At 50.2% G+C, this 12,149-nt stretch overlaps 1 protein-coding gene across 2 annotated transcripts in view; it reads left to right on the top strand.

Moving 5' to 3' along the window:
* Positions 1–8,148, top strand: part of MAD1L1 (mitotic arrest deficient 1 like 1) — a 380,568-nt gene extending 372,420 nt beyond the window's left edge. For both annotated transcript variants that reach the window (XM_056336428.1, XM_056336429.1), the window contains one exon: positions 7,008–8,148. In XM_056336428.1, the coding sequence (XP_056192403.1) occupies positions 7,008–7,166 (159 nt within the window). In that variant the 3' untranslated portion in view covers positions 7,167–8,148. The remainder of the gene's footprint in view (positions 1–7,007) is intronic.
* The last annotated feature ends 4,001 nt before the right edge of the window (positions 8,149–12,149 follow it).

Here is a 12,149-nt window from a genome sequence, read left to right as displayed (position 1 = left end):
TGCTCAGCAGCTAAAAGCAGCTTTTTCATTACATTTCCTGGAAGGCCCTTTACAGGCATCCATCCCTCTCTGCCTCATAAATTCCCTTTATATAGCAAGCTGGCGACACGGAGGTCAGAGGTCTTGGCAAGAAGCAATTATTATAAAGAACTACTCTTCCTCTTTTGAGTTACAAAGAGGATATTGAAGGGGGAAAAACTTCGCCGCAGACAAGGAATGGCCATTTGTAAAAGGTAGGTGACTTGATTGATGAAGAGCTGCACATCCTGCGAGAGCTACCTTGGGCAGCTGTCCTGTCAGGCCAGCTGAAATCTGTCCGTTACCATGAAAAAAGAAGAAGGAAACAAGTAAACAGTTTGCTAAATAACCTCATAAATATTTCCAGCCATAAGCACATCTTGTGGTACAATTTGGTTTTTTGTTTTTTTTAATATTTCTCTAATTTTAAATGAACAGCCTCTAATTAAAGTGATTTAGTGGCTACCTGGGGACCTGGTATTTGAGCAGTGCATGATGCTTAGGAGAGATTGATTGGTGAGGCGTAACTCAATTGGGGGATTTTGATAATGATATCATCACCCGAGAGAGCCAAGTTGGAGCAATTAAATCTCAAAACCTCGTGTTTGGGTTGTTATAACTTCAGCAGGCAGTTTCCACATGTGCACGCACACACCCACGTGTTTTCCCTGGCTGTTTTCTGGGCACTCGAGTTTTTGGGCTGGCTCTGTGCTTGGTGGGCTGCTCTGTGTGTGTGTGTGTGTGCGTGCACCTGTCTGGAGTGACACATGGTGGTGCTTTATCAGCTTTGCAGAGCCAGGGAGAGGGTGCCAGCCTGCTCACCATCACTGCTTTGCCCCTCATCATCTGCACGTGCACAAGGTGGCCTTTGACATTTAGAAAAATCTCAGCATCCAAAGCTAGAGGAGGAAACAAAAGGATTTTCTTGTTTAAAGGTCAGACCCAGCAGCTTCTTAAAATATATTTTCGAATAGGTTTGTTGGGCTGTGACGTTATTATGTGTATTAATGGGTGCCGAGGTAGGCGGTGGGCACCACAGGGAAGGTGTCAGGGAGGCAAGGGGCTGTCAGGACCACCGGTGTGCCCGAGGCGGTTGGTGGCAGAGGCTCTGTGGCACACGCAGCGATAGTGCTGCAGAGGTTTTGGGAGGTGATCAGATGGTGCAGCTGACTGAGGACTTCTGCTGATGGGGCAAGGTGTTGGGAAGGGGGAGTGGCTGTCCCATGTGAAGGGGAGGCCCGAGGGATTCAAACGAGGAAGGCAAATGGCTGAAGGGATCGATGCGGTGGGGAGATGTGCGTAACCCACACTGGAGCAGGCGACACAGCAGGCGGCGAGGTGGGGTGAGGAGCGCCACAAGGACAAGGGAAATGGCAGTAAGAACTGGGACGGAGAGAAGAGAATGTGTCCACAACGTGGCCCGTAATGCCGGGGGAGCCTGTGGAGCTGAACGGAGCAGGGAGAGGCTCTTTGTGGAGTCTCAGTTGGGAAGCTGGGGTGCCCCTTCCCTCAGCACGCACGGGGCTGTTGGCAATGTGTGTTCAGAGCAGTTGTGCATAGGGACGCAGCACAGACAGCGATTTACGGAAGGAGTACAGCAGATGAGGTGGTGCCTCCATGATACATTCACTGGGTAAATGTCGCTGGACAATGATTCACATGCTTGTTTTGACCCCTAATACATCTCAGCCTTGGAAGGTACCATCTACCATAGAGCATGGCTGAGCGGCATCTGCAAAGCAAAGGCTTGTAGCTGTGCCAAGGGTGGGAAGCCACGCTGGCAGCCCTTGCAGAGTCCTAGGTGTCACCCTTCCTCACGCTGCAGAGGTGTTTCAGCTGGGGTTCCCAAGCTGAGACACAGCTCTCCTACCTGCTGTGCCTGGCACAAAGCTCCATCATCACTGTTGTCAGTTCACCAAAAGCCATTCAGGAACTCCACCTCTGGCACTTGGAGGGGGTGTGAAAGATGCAGGAGATGCAAGAGCACATCCTGCATGGATCGCAGCCCCAAAGGCAGTTGTGCTTTCTCTGTGTGGAACTCAGACGTAGAATATCCCCACTTCATGCTGAAATCTCAAGTTGTATTGAATGCTGAAGCCCTCTTCTCCCTTTTTCTGCATTTCTAGCCCATGTGTTCTCATGATACCACATCCCTGTGTCAGCCTCCTTGGGGCATGCAACCAACCTCTTTTCAATCTTATTCCAGAGTCTGAAGGTCTACAGGACCCATGAGTTGGGTCTTATGCTCAACCAGTATTTTTCAAGAAGCATCCCTTGCGTGATTGAAGTCACGCTGCATGCCAGTTCATAGCTGACAGCACCTGTGAAGCCAGAGTAGGAGCATCTATTGTTTTTAGCTACCAAAATATGTCAGAGAGCAGAGGAAAAGGGTGTACAAGAAACTAAAAAAAATTGGTGTATCTAGCTCAGTGTGCACTTCTGACCCATATGTTAGCCTGTAAATTACCAAAGGAGACACTGTTACGCTTTTGACACAGCTACTTCTCAGCTGGTGGGACAAGTGGAGAAGTAAATTCTGGGATTTGGCTTTCAGGGAGAGTTTCTCTGCAAGAGCAGCATGGGGACAAAGAGCCACGTCAGCAGAATCAGTGCAGTCAGAAGCCCTGTATATGTTATGCTGAAGCAACAACAGTTGAGAGAGCCTCCTTTATGGTCCATACATTGCGGTGTTGCCAGCCCAGTCCAGCCAGTTGTAGGCCCATCCCCCAGCAGGGACATCTGGGAACGCTTATTGCTCCTCTGCATCTTCTGTATTGTCTGCTTCTTGCTGAGATGGTCCCTGTTGGAGAGGAGAACTCACTTTTCTGCCACGCTGGTGGTTATTTGAGAGACTTTTATATGTATATCTAAACTATAAAGCCTTGAATAATTTACCATTTTCCAGGGTTAAGAGGAAGATTTATGGTGTTTCCTTCTGGCAGGCAGCAGCTGATCTTGATTCTCGTGGAAAAGCAATTGTACTAATGGCTTCGTTCTCCGGGCAGATCCAGGAGCAGCATTGCAAGTTTATGTTGCCACGCGGCAAATAGACCTGTCGCCCTGTGTTTTACAATATAGTGAAATCCACTGCTCTGCTTGCTCTGTGGGGTGGCGCAGCCTGCAAGGAGAGAAGCAGGGTGTCACCCTTCAGATCGATGACAGGAGTCGCATCCCCCCCACCAGCAGAGCCGAGCGAACAGTAACGTGGGGCAAAGATTGATTTCCATTGCTTTTCCAGAAAAGGTCCCGATAGGCCTTAAATCAGACTGAACTGGCAACGGAGCTTAGCGAAAGCTAGAATCTTTCCTTTTGCAAGTATTTGAGATCTGAATAAAACATAACATAGACCTGAATCTCAGTAGTTTAGTAAGCCAGGCAGATTTTTGCCGTGAATAAAAGAAACCAGTACAGGCCTATGTAAAGAGTACCTGGGAGATGGTACCCTCGTAGTGCTCAGCGTCAGCATCCTGGGGTGCTCTGTGCTCAGGGAGGCTGGGGGTGCGGGGGGAGTAAGTCACCTGGTGAAGTGCTGCGCTTGACACACACAGAAGGGGGGGACGTGAAGCGTGGTGGTGCTCCCCAGCATGTCCTCTGGCATTGCTGGCTCTGTGCGTTGTCTACGGGGTGGATGGGAGAGGTCACAAGCTTAGCTTGTCCTTTGATCCTGTGTATTTGGTTTGACTCTAAATCTTGATGCTTTTTCTTTCACACTTCTCTTTAAAAGCAACAACATACTACAGTGGTGTAGCTCTGAGTGAGATGTCAGTAGTGCTGGGCACAGAGCAGACAGGGCTGTGTTTGGAGGTGCTCTGGTCTCTCTTGCCCCATTCCCACTCACAGACTATCGCCATGGATCAGTGACACTTGTTCGGGTTCCTCAGCTTTACATTTTTATCCTAGATGGGCTTGGGTGGCCTTTGGCTGCATCTAAACTTAGAATTCCTGGGGATGCATCACCAGAGTGAATGGTGATTGCATTACATGGAGCACGTCGTGTGAATCGTTGGTATGTGCTGTCACCTGCGAGTGCTTGTTAGCAGGGGTTGTGTCCAGGAGTTTTTCTGTGAGGGTTGAAACTTTTTCTTAATTTAAAAAATGGATTCAAAATGAGTGGAGGGAGTGCTAGCTGTGAACTGCGAAGAAGAAGACTCAAGCACCCCTACAGCTTTGAACCACTGGAAATTTCATCTTGGTAACTTTCATAAATCCAGTTTTTAAGAGCTGGAGTCGCAGGTATGCTCCACATTGATCCAAAACGGTGTGAAACCACCAGACCCTGCAGCGTTCATTCAGCAGAGCATCCCCTCCGGTGTCCTCCCTCTCTGTGTTCCCACACGCCCCCGTTTATCCCCCTGCCTCGTCACGATTCCCTGCTCGCTCCCATGCCGCCCACGCCAGCGCTTCCCTCTCTGCCTGCGGCTCACCGGGTGCACCAGGCAGGGTGCAGACTGGTGTTTGAAAAGAAATCCTGTGAATTAATGGGAACATATTGCTATTATTTCATAGAATCGCTTTATTTGTAAAGCACATGCTGCAAAGGTACTCCTGCTGTTGAACTCAAAGCAACAAATCTATCTATATATCCCAGTTTATACTACATTATGAACAGATGGGTGAAGGAAAAAAAGCAATAAAAACAAATAAAAAGAGAAGTAACAATGATAGCAATTTTAAAACACTCCCAGATAAAGAAATTAAAAAAAGAGTGTCTAAATTTTTTAAAAGCAGTGTGAGATTGAATGAACTGAACTGTCAGTGTGTCCTTCCTCCAAGTTAGCAAGTAAATATCTGCCACCAGAGGAGGATTTGCCTTTTTCCAAGTGGCTGCCTTCTGGCCTTGTTCCTGCCGCAGAAGAGATCATAAGAAACTGCGATGAGGTGTCTGGGGCTTAGAAGCTTTTTGGGGCTTGGGATTTTTTGGAGTTCCTGGGGAGGTGGAGGCCATAGAGGGGAGGATGGTGCCTCTCTTGACCATCGGACAACCAAGAGAAACCTTAGTCCCGTTGAACTCAATGGGAAATAAGAGTGTTCTAGAAGCACGTATTTGTTCACATTGCTTTCTCTGAACGCTCTGCTTCTGCTGAAGGATGAAATTTAGGTTATAAAGAATAGTAGAGAGAAATTGCCATTAATCTCATGAAAAAGAAATTACTCAAATGTAGCTTTCACCCATGACGCCAATGAGCTCAAAGTAGAGGGGAAATTTAAAACATTTATGTTACTCTGTTTCCGAACTCGTAAAACACAAGCAAATGGTCTGGCACTGGATGTTAAATTTCTTAAGGAACTTGCTTTAATTAATTAAACTGGTAAACCAATTAATGGATTTACTTGTAAATTCCTAGAAAATTAATTCTGTGCCCAAAGAGTGTTTTAAATCTGTGAAGGAGGCAGTGTGTATTTCATACAGAGATTGAATTCCCACTTTAGATGAATCCAGTTCAGCGCTGACTTTGGAGATGCAAGTGATGCGTTACCCAACACTCAGACCTTCCTCCGAAACCGGCGCTTCCCATCAGCTGGATCAGGGAGGGCAGGGGGGGGGATATGCAAAACAAAACCTGTGCTGCTTTCGCAGCAACCAGCCCTGTACTCGCTCCTAGCTATGCTACAGCCTGGCATTGTGCCTCTGGCTTTACATGGATTGTGGATGTACATCCCTCCCTGTGCCTCCAACTGGCTTCTTCATCTGCCCTCTTCCTACTTAGCCTCTTTAATCTGGCCCAGCGGTACATCAGATGTGCAGAAAGCACGTCGGGTAGCTCCACTAAGCAGCAGATTAAAGTACAGAACATCCTTTGGAGTTGCTGAAAAACAACCAAGTCCAAGTGGAGGAGATTGAAACAAAAGCTAATTTACTTTTCCACGTGGAAACCTTGTTTAGATTCCCTGCCTGGCTCAGGGGTGACGGGGGCATCCTCAGTACCTCGCGCTCTTTGCAATCCGAAGTGACACATACATGAAAAGTTCATAATCGACTGTGTCCAGGCTCCTGAGAACATGAAATCAGAAACAAGCAGGTTCCCCAGGGTTCTTGGCTGTTGTTGCTTCCCTTCTCTCCTAGCAGGTAAAGTCATGTTTTTCCCTTCACGTGGCAATCCTCTGCTTTGGCTCTCGGCATCCTTTGACGGGGGGGGGGGGGGGGGGGGGGGGGGAGCTACCCCACTCCTGCACACCCCGGGGAGATGCCGGCTTTGCCCCGCCTCGGCTGCGAGGGGAAGCAGAGCTACAGAGTAATTAGGAATGGGAGCATTTTGAAGAGGAAAATGGCAGGGGGAAAAATTAGCATTTGCGCTGTGATGTTTTTGCTGTTTATTAATAAACAAGCCGCTTGCTTTCCTCCAGGGGCAGGAGAGGCTTCAAGCATCCCTTATTTCTCTTGCATTTAGCTTTTTTTTTTTTTTTTGCTTGTTTTATATGTTACAGGAGATTTGTAATGTCTTCCCACATGTTGAGTTTCCTTATATTCATGAGAGCATCTCCGGAATAATTCCTCTGGAGCTCTCAGCTATGCGCTGCCAGGCTGATTTAAACATCCAGAAACACTTTAGGGATGCGGGGTGGATCAGCAGCTCATTGGGAAGGAGTTGTGTTAATTAGGAATAGGTCTGCTTCCTTCTACAGAAGTGGAATGACTTCGGGCATAAGTGTTTTCACAAAGAGAAAGCCCTTGCGTGTAGCTCCTGCCGCCTGAGACCTGGGTGGTGATGGTGACAGTGACCCCAACGTGGGCACCCCAGTTCTGTGCCGGTGGCCCCCGTGCAGCCTCTTTCCAGGATGGTCGGACCCCTCGTCTCCCCACTGCCCCATTTGTCACTGGGGGAGCTCACACGCGCTGGACGCCTGCGCTGCGGCGGGTGATGTGCCCTTGGTTACAGGCAGATCCATCCCAAAGGAGGCTTTAGGGGGATGCTGCTGGCTCTCTCTGCATCGCGGGAGGTCAGTTAAAACCCTGCTGTATTAATGGGCTTGTTCTTCTTATCCCTCAGGCCTCCAGCTCCTCTGGTGGGAAAATGCAGCTTCTGGAAACGGAGTTCTCACGAACCATCCGGGACCTCATTGAACTCCACCTGCTTCAGCAGGACAGCATCCCAGCCTTCCTCAGCGCCCTCACACTCGACCTCTTCAGCCGCCAGACCATTGCTTAGCATCCCGCTGCCAGTTACCAGCCAGGTGCGGAGCACTCCTGGGCAGGACATTTGAGGTAGCGAGGACAAGTTCTCCCCTCCCTGAATTTGTGGTATTGGGTTGCTTTGGTTTTACAGGGAACTCCTTCTTCCCCCTTCTTTCATGCTGATTCTCAAATCCCACTGATTCCTCTGAAAATCATCATTTCCCTCCTCTGGGAGGGCAAGGCTAGCTCCACCCCAGGGCTCTCCTGTGCCAAGACCCAGTCTCTGCCTTTGAGTAGGGTTTTTTTTTGTTTTGTCTGGATTTGTCACTGCCCAGACTGCCTCAGCATCTCTCTGGGAGTATGGTGGGAACTGCTGGTTTGAGAAGCCACAGGACCACTGTTCTCAGCTTTTCCCAAATCACCCAAATCTGGGCCCCAGCAGAGAGATGAGCCTTGTGGGAGGCTGGTGCCTCCTGCCCCCATGGTTGTCCTCTCCTAATGAGAGCCAAAGGCTTGGTCTGTAAGGACAGGCACCTGGGGAAGGATCAGTCACGACGAGCAGGTTCTTTGTGGATACCTCCTGCTCTTGCAAACAGCTCATCACTCAACAGGGTCGAAATTATTTTCAAGATATCCATTTACCTGAGTCTGCCATCACTCAGCAGACAAGCAGAAGCATAAATGGCCATTTGAAGACCCTATACCTGTGTTGACACCTCTGTGTGGTGTGGTGTGCTCAGATGACACTGGCGTGCTTTTTGTTCCTCACCCAGACTCTTTGGCTCTTGGTTATCTCAGGACTGCAGAAGGTGGGAGGGAGCTCTTTGGGGTGTGCTCATTGCTTCCAGCTTTAGCCTGCTGCCTGCCACCAGGCTGTGGGTATCTGCTCACCTTACGGGGGTTCTCCCTCCTCCTCTTCTCCATGGAGGCTGGAGCACACCCTGAAGTCTGACATTTTGTGTTGCAATGGAAATAGTTCTTCTATCATAAGAATAAAGTGTCGCTTCCCAAACTGGGTGTATGACTGCTTTATTTGGGATATACAGTGTGCTCCCCCGTGCTGTCCCACATGTAAAGCATGATAAGGAATCATCTCTCCGTCAATTGTCTGATGCTGGTACTGCTTTGATAAGGGAGGGTGTAATTATCAGTTTTTCCAGGCAAGCCTCATTCATACTCTAAACTAGATTGGTTTGTCACAAACTTTGGTGTATATTGATTTCTTCTTGATACCAGCAGGAACTTGCTTCCTAAGCTTGGAGAGAAGGTAGCTGTAAGCAGACTAGGAACTCAGCTGAGTTGTGTACAGTGGCTGCAGGGCTGGCCATGCATGCTGGAGTCCCTCTGGGACCTGTTGATGTGTCTACAGGCACAGAAAAAATCTGCTATAGACCCACCGTATCAGAGGTGGAGGGACAAGCCTGTGCTCTGGGGAGGCTGCAGCCCCCATCTCCCCAGCCCTCCTCTCCGCAGGGTTTGCAGGGAAGTGCAACAGCAAAAGTTTGGTGTTCTCTCTTCTGCTTGAAGAAGTTCTGGTGGAAGATGAATTGCCTGGCATGCTGTGCCAGGGGAACGCTGCCTGATTCGTATGCGCGACGTGGTACTGAGAGTCGCCTTCCTCAGTCATGGGGAAAATGAATCATGACGTCAGCCGCATTCGGCTCCTCCGCCAACACAATAGCAGATCCTGGCTGCCTCTGAAAATTTTTCTCCTGGCTCCTTGCAGGAGAAATGAAGTAATTAATAAGTTTACAATAAACCCTCTATCTTAGCAAAACACGGGTGAGGCGAGAAGGGATGCTGGAGAGTGACAAGGGAAAACACGTTCTGCCTGTTGGAAAGTTGCCTCCCAAGAGTGAAAGGATAATAAGCTGGGGTAGAAAACACAGTAGTCTTCTGAGACGCCTTTGGTGGGGAGGAGAGGCAGATGAATTACCGCTCTGCACCCTGTTCTCCTGGTAAGACTGATTTGTTCAACTAAGTTTAAGACGGCAGCGCGGCTGGGAGAGGTGTCGTGAGGCTGGCCCTTCGCTGGGTGTGCTGGCGTGGTGCAGTGCCCGGTCCTGCTCGTGGCTTGGGAAGCTGCTGGGGTAGCTGTCCTGCTTTGGCCAGCAGCATCCCTGCCCTGCTCATGGTGTTACGCTGGTACACAGAAAGCAGGCTTGGGCACTATGTAAAACTGGGACTTTTGGGAAGCCTGGCTGCTCTGAGGCTCACTGATCGAGGCCTAGGAGCATTCCTGTGGAAGCGTGACCGTTGTAAAGCCACCGGGGCTACCTGTAGGACATCAGCTTGCAGTTGGGCACAGGGAAAAGGAGCTGAGACTCCCCAGTTTCTAGCTCCAGCACCGAATTCAGGATGAAGCCTCAAACCTATAGCTGTACCCTGCCACATGGCAGCTCCCATCTCTGCCACCGTCACTATACTGCTTGTCTCAGCCATGACAGAGCTGCAAGGAGTAATGGTGACATGAATTTTGCAGTGATTGCTCCTTCACTGCTGAGCTGCATGGGGCTCAGCAGCCCGTCACAGGGCCCTACCACTGTGTTCACTGCCCCCCACATCCCCCCTCCATGGGTGCAGCCCCCCAGGGCAGTGCGAGCAGAGACCCTGGTTGCCACCGATGGTACAGCAGGTTTCAACCACCCCAGGTGATGGGGGCAGAAGTTCCATCCGGTTTTGGCTCATTACTTGCAAAACTCCAGCCCTGTTCACAGAAAATCTTTTTAGAAAATCTTGGGAGATAGGTAATAAATTTGCAATTGGGTGGTGAGGAGAGGCAAGAGTGTTAACGAGTGTGTGTGTGCTCGCTGGGTCTCCATGTACGCTTGCTGGGTTTATGTGCTATAAGCTGTAAAATATGATTTATTAATGCACGGCTGGGGGACTCTGTGTCGGTGCACCGTCTTGTTTGCGGTGTTGCCTGAAGCTTCCCTTCACTCGAACTGCTTGTGAGCCCCTGTTCCTCTACTGATCAACCCTTTTCATCTGTGTGCGTATATAAATAGCAAACAGGGGCAGAGGGCCGTCAAATACTGCCATACGGTCCTTGAAAGCAGGAGAGCTCTTGGCTAAGGCAGGTATTGCAAAGTTCATGCCTCTCCTAAGGTCACATCTCTGAACTTGGAGCCTTTTGCTCCTGCTTTGTGTCTCTCGGCTTTTGCCATCACGGTGTGTCGTTTGCGTGAGCCTCAGAGTTGTCCTGGAAGTGTGTGATGCCTGAGAAGGAACTAGGGAAAGCCTTTTGAGATGAGCCGTGAGGAGCTTGGGGTTCACAGACGTTAGTTATGGACCTTCTCCATGTAATGCTGTAGGAGGAAGGGACGGAGAAGGAAGAGCATGAAGCTGCCATAGAGAGGGAGCGAAGGGCAGGAGTGGAGCTGGGGACAGATGGTGAGGAAGAAACAGGGCGCTGGATGGAAAGGGAAGCCACAGTTCCTACACACCTTGGGGACTGGAAAGTCACTGGTTTTCCCTCATGCCTCTGGCTGCAGTGGGGCTCTGGCTGGTGACCCCCTCCTCTCCCCTTCCCCGCTTCATGGAGCAGCAGCCGCTGCCTCAGGGCACAGATCACAGCCCTCCCAGGGGTGTGCGGGGGCTGTACAGAGGCTGGACCTTACACCATCCCGCAAGCCCCCAGGGTTTTTCCAAACTCCCTAAGGGCAGAGGTGCCTTGCCCTCCCCACAGCTCCTTGCTTTTTTCCTTCTGCCTCTCCCAGCAGAGATGGGGTTGGTTACCGGGAATGGCTGATGCAGCATGGACATGGGCAGCCCTGAGCTCCAGGTGGGCAGGAGAGCCACGATGGAGAGCGTTGAGCACCCCCCAATATCTCCTGCTGCTGCTGGGTTGTGGGGAGAGCTGCACTGGCTTGTAGGGGTGCAGAGAGGATCGGGGTATGGAGAGTGATGGGGCAGGAGCAATCCCACTCCTGGGTTTTGGATTTTCTGCCTGTCCCGGGACAAGCCAGTGAGGCCGTTACGCACTGCGGGCTCTGTAAAATGGGGATATTGCTTCCTGGTCATGGCCTCCCAGCACCGGCCAGCAGTGAACGTTATTTGACCCCAGGTGCAGCCCTATGGGGACCCAGATGGGTGGTCACATCCCACCAGGGCTCGTGGTCAGCGGGGGTCAGACACAGCATCCTGCAGGTGCGGCACCGGCAGTGCTGGGGGCTCTCCATCGCTCTCCTCCGCTCGCTCCAATGCGCTGAAGAAACACAGAGGCAGCACCTGCCCTTCTCATTTCCCAACCCCGGCAGCGGGCTGCAAGACAGCTGAGAATGGTGTGAGTTGGGCTGATGGGATGATGTGTCAAAAGAAGCCTCAGGAGAGAGAGGCAAAAGCCTTCCCAGGACGTGGCCCCGGTAGTGCCGGACCCCGGCAGCCGGTGCTGCGCGGTGCAGGTTTGGTTCTGTTACAGCTTTTAGCTGTTGGAAGATGTTGGGAAAACGATGACAGTGTCAGATGCCAGGTGACCGTAGCTAACGACGGCGTGTTCTTGATGAGGCAAGTGTGGTAGCTGGGGAGGACAGAACAGGCTCTCCGCACTGGTGTAAATCACATTCACACTGCCTGCTGTGACAGCAGATTTGGATTTAATAGCAGCGATGCTAAAAGTTGCATGATATTTAAAAGCTACAAAACGCGCCCACTGTGATCAGGGGAGGGATATTAAATAAATAAATAAAAAAAAAATCAGCAAAGCATTTTCACGAAGTCTTTGTTAAATATTAAAATCCCATCCTTCCCAACAGGAAAGCTTTTTTCAGGCTAAGAGGAGCGACTGAACGGCATCTGATGATATTGCATTGACACAAGTGTCTAGAAAAATAGGGTAGGAATGTGTGATCTGTTCTGAAAAAGGAACCCTAGCTAATAGGAAATATGCTGATGCTACTTTTAATTTCATGAGTCAGGTTTGCTGCAAAATTGATGGGAATCTGTGTTAAAGCCTGGTTACATTAAGACAGTTCTCTGCTGCTTGGGCTTTTTCCATTTCTTGTTTCCCTTTGTGGGG

This window comes from Falco biarmicus, chromosome 4, assembly GCF_023638135.1.
Source record: "Falco biarmicus isolate bFalBia1 chromosome 4, bFalBia1.pri, whole genome shotgun sequence".
In the NCBI taxonomy this organism is placed as follows: domain Eukaryota; kingdom Metazoa; phylum Chordata; class Aves; order Falconiformes; family Falconidae; genus Falco; species Falco biarmicus.
Note: the sequence above shows the minus strand (reverse complement) of the source record. Positions and strands in the feature narration are given on the sequence as shown.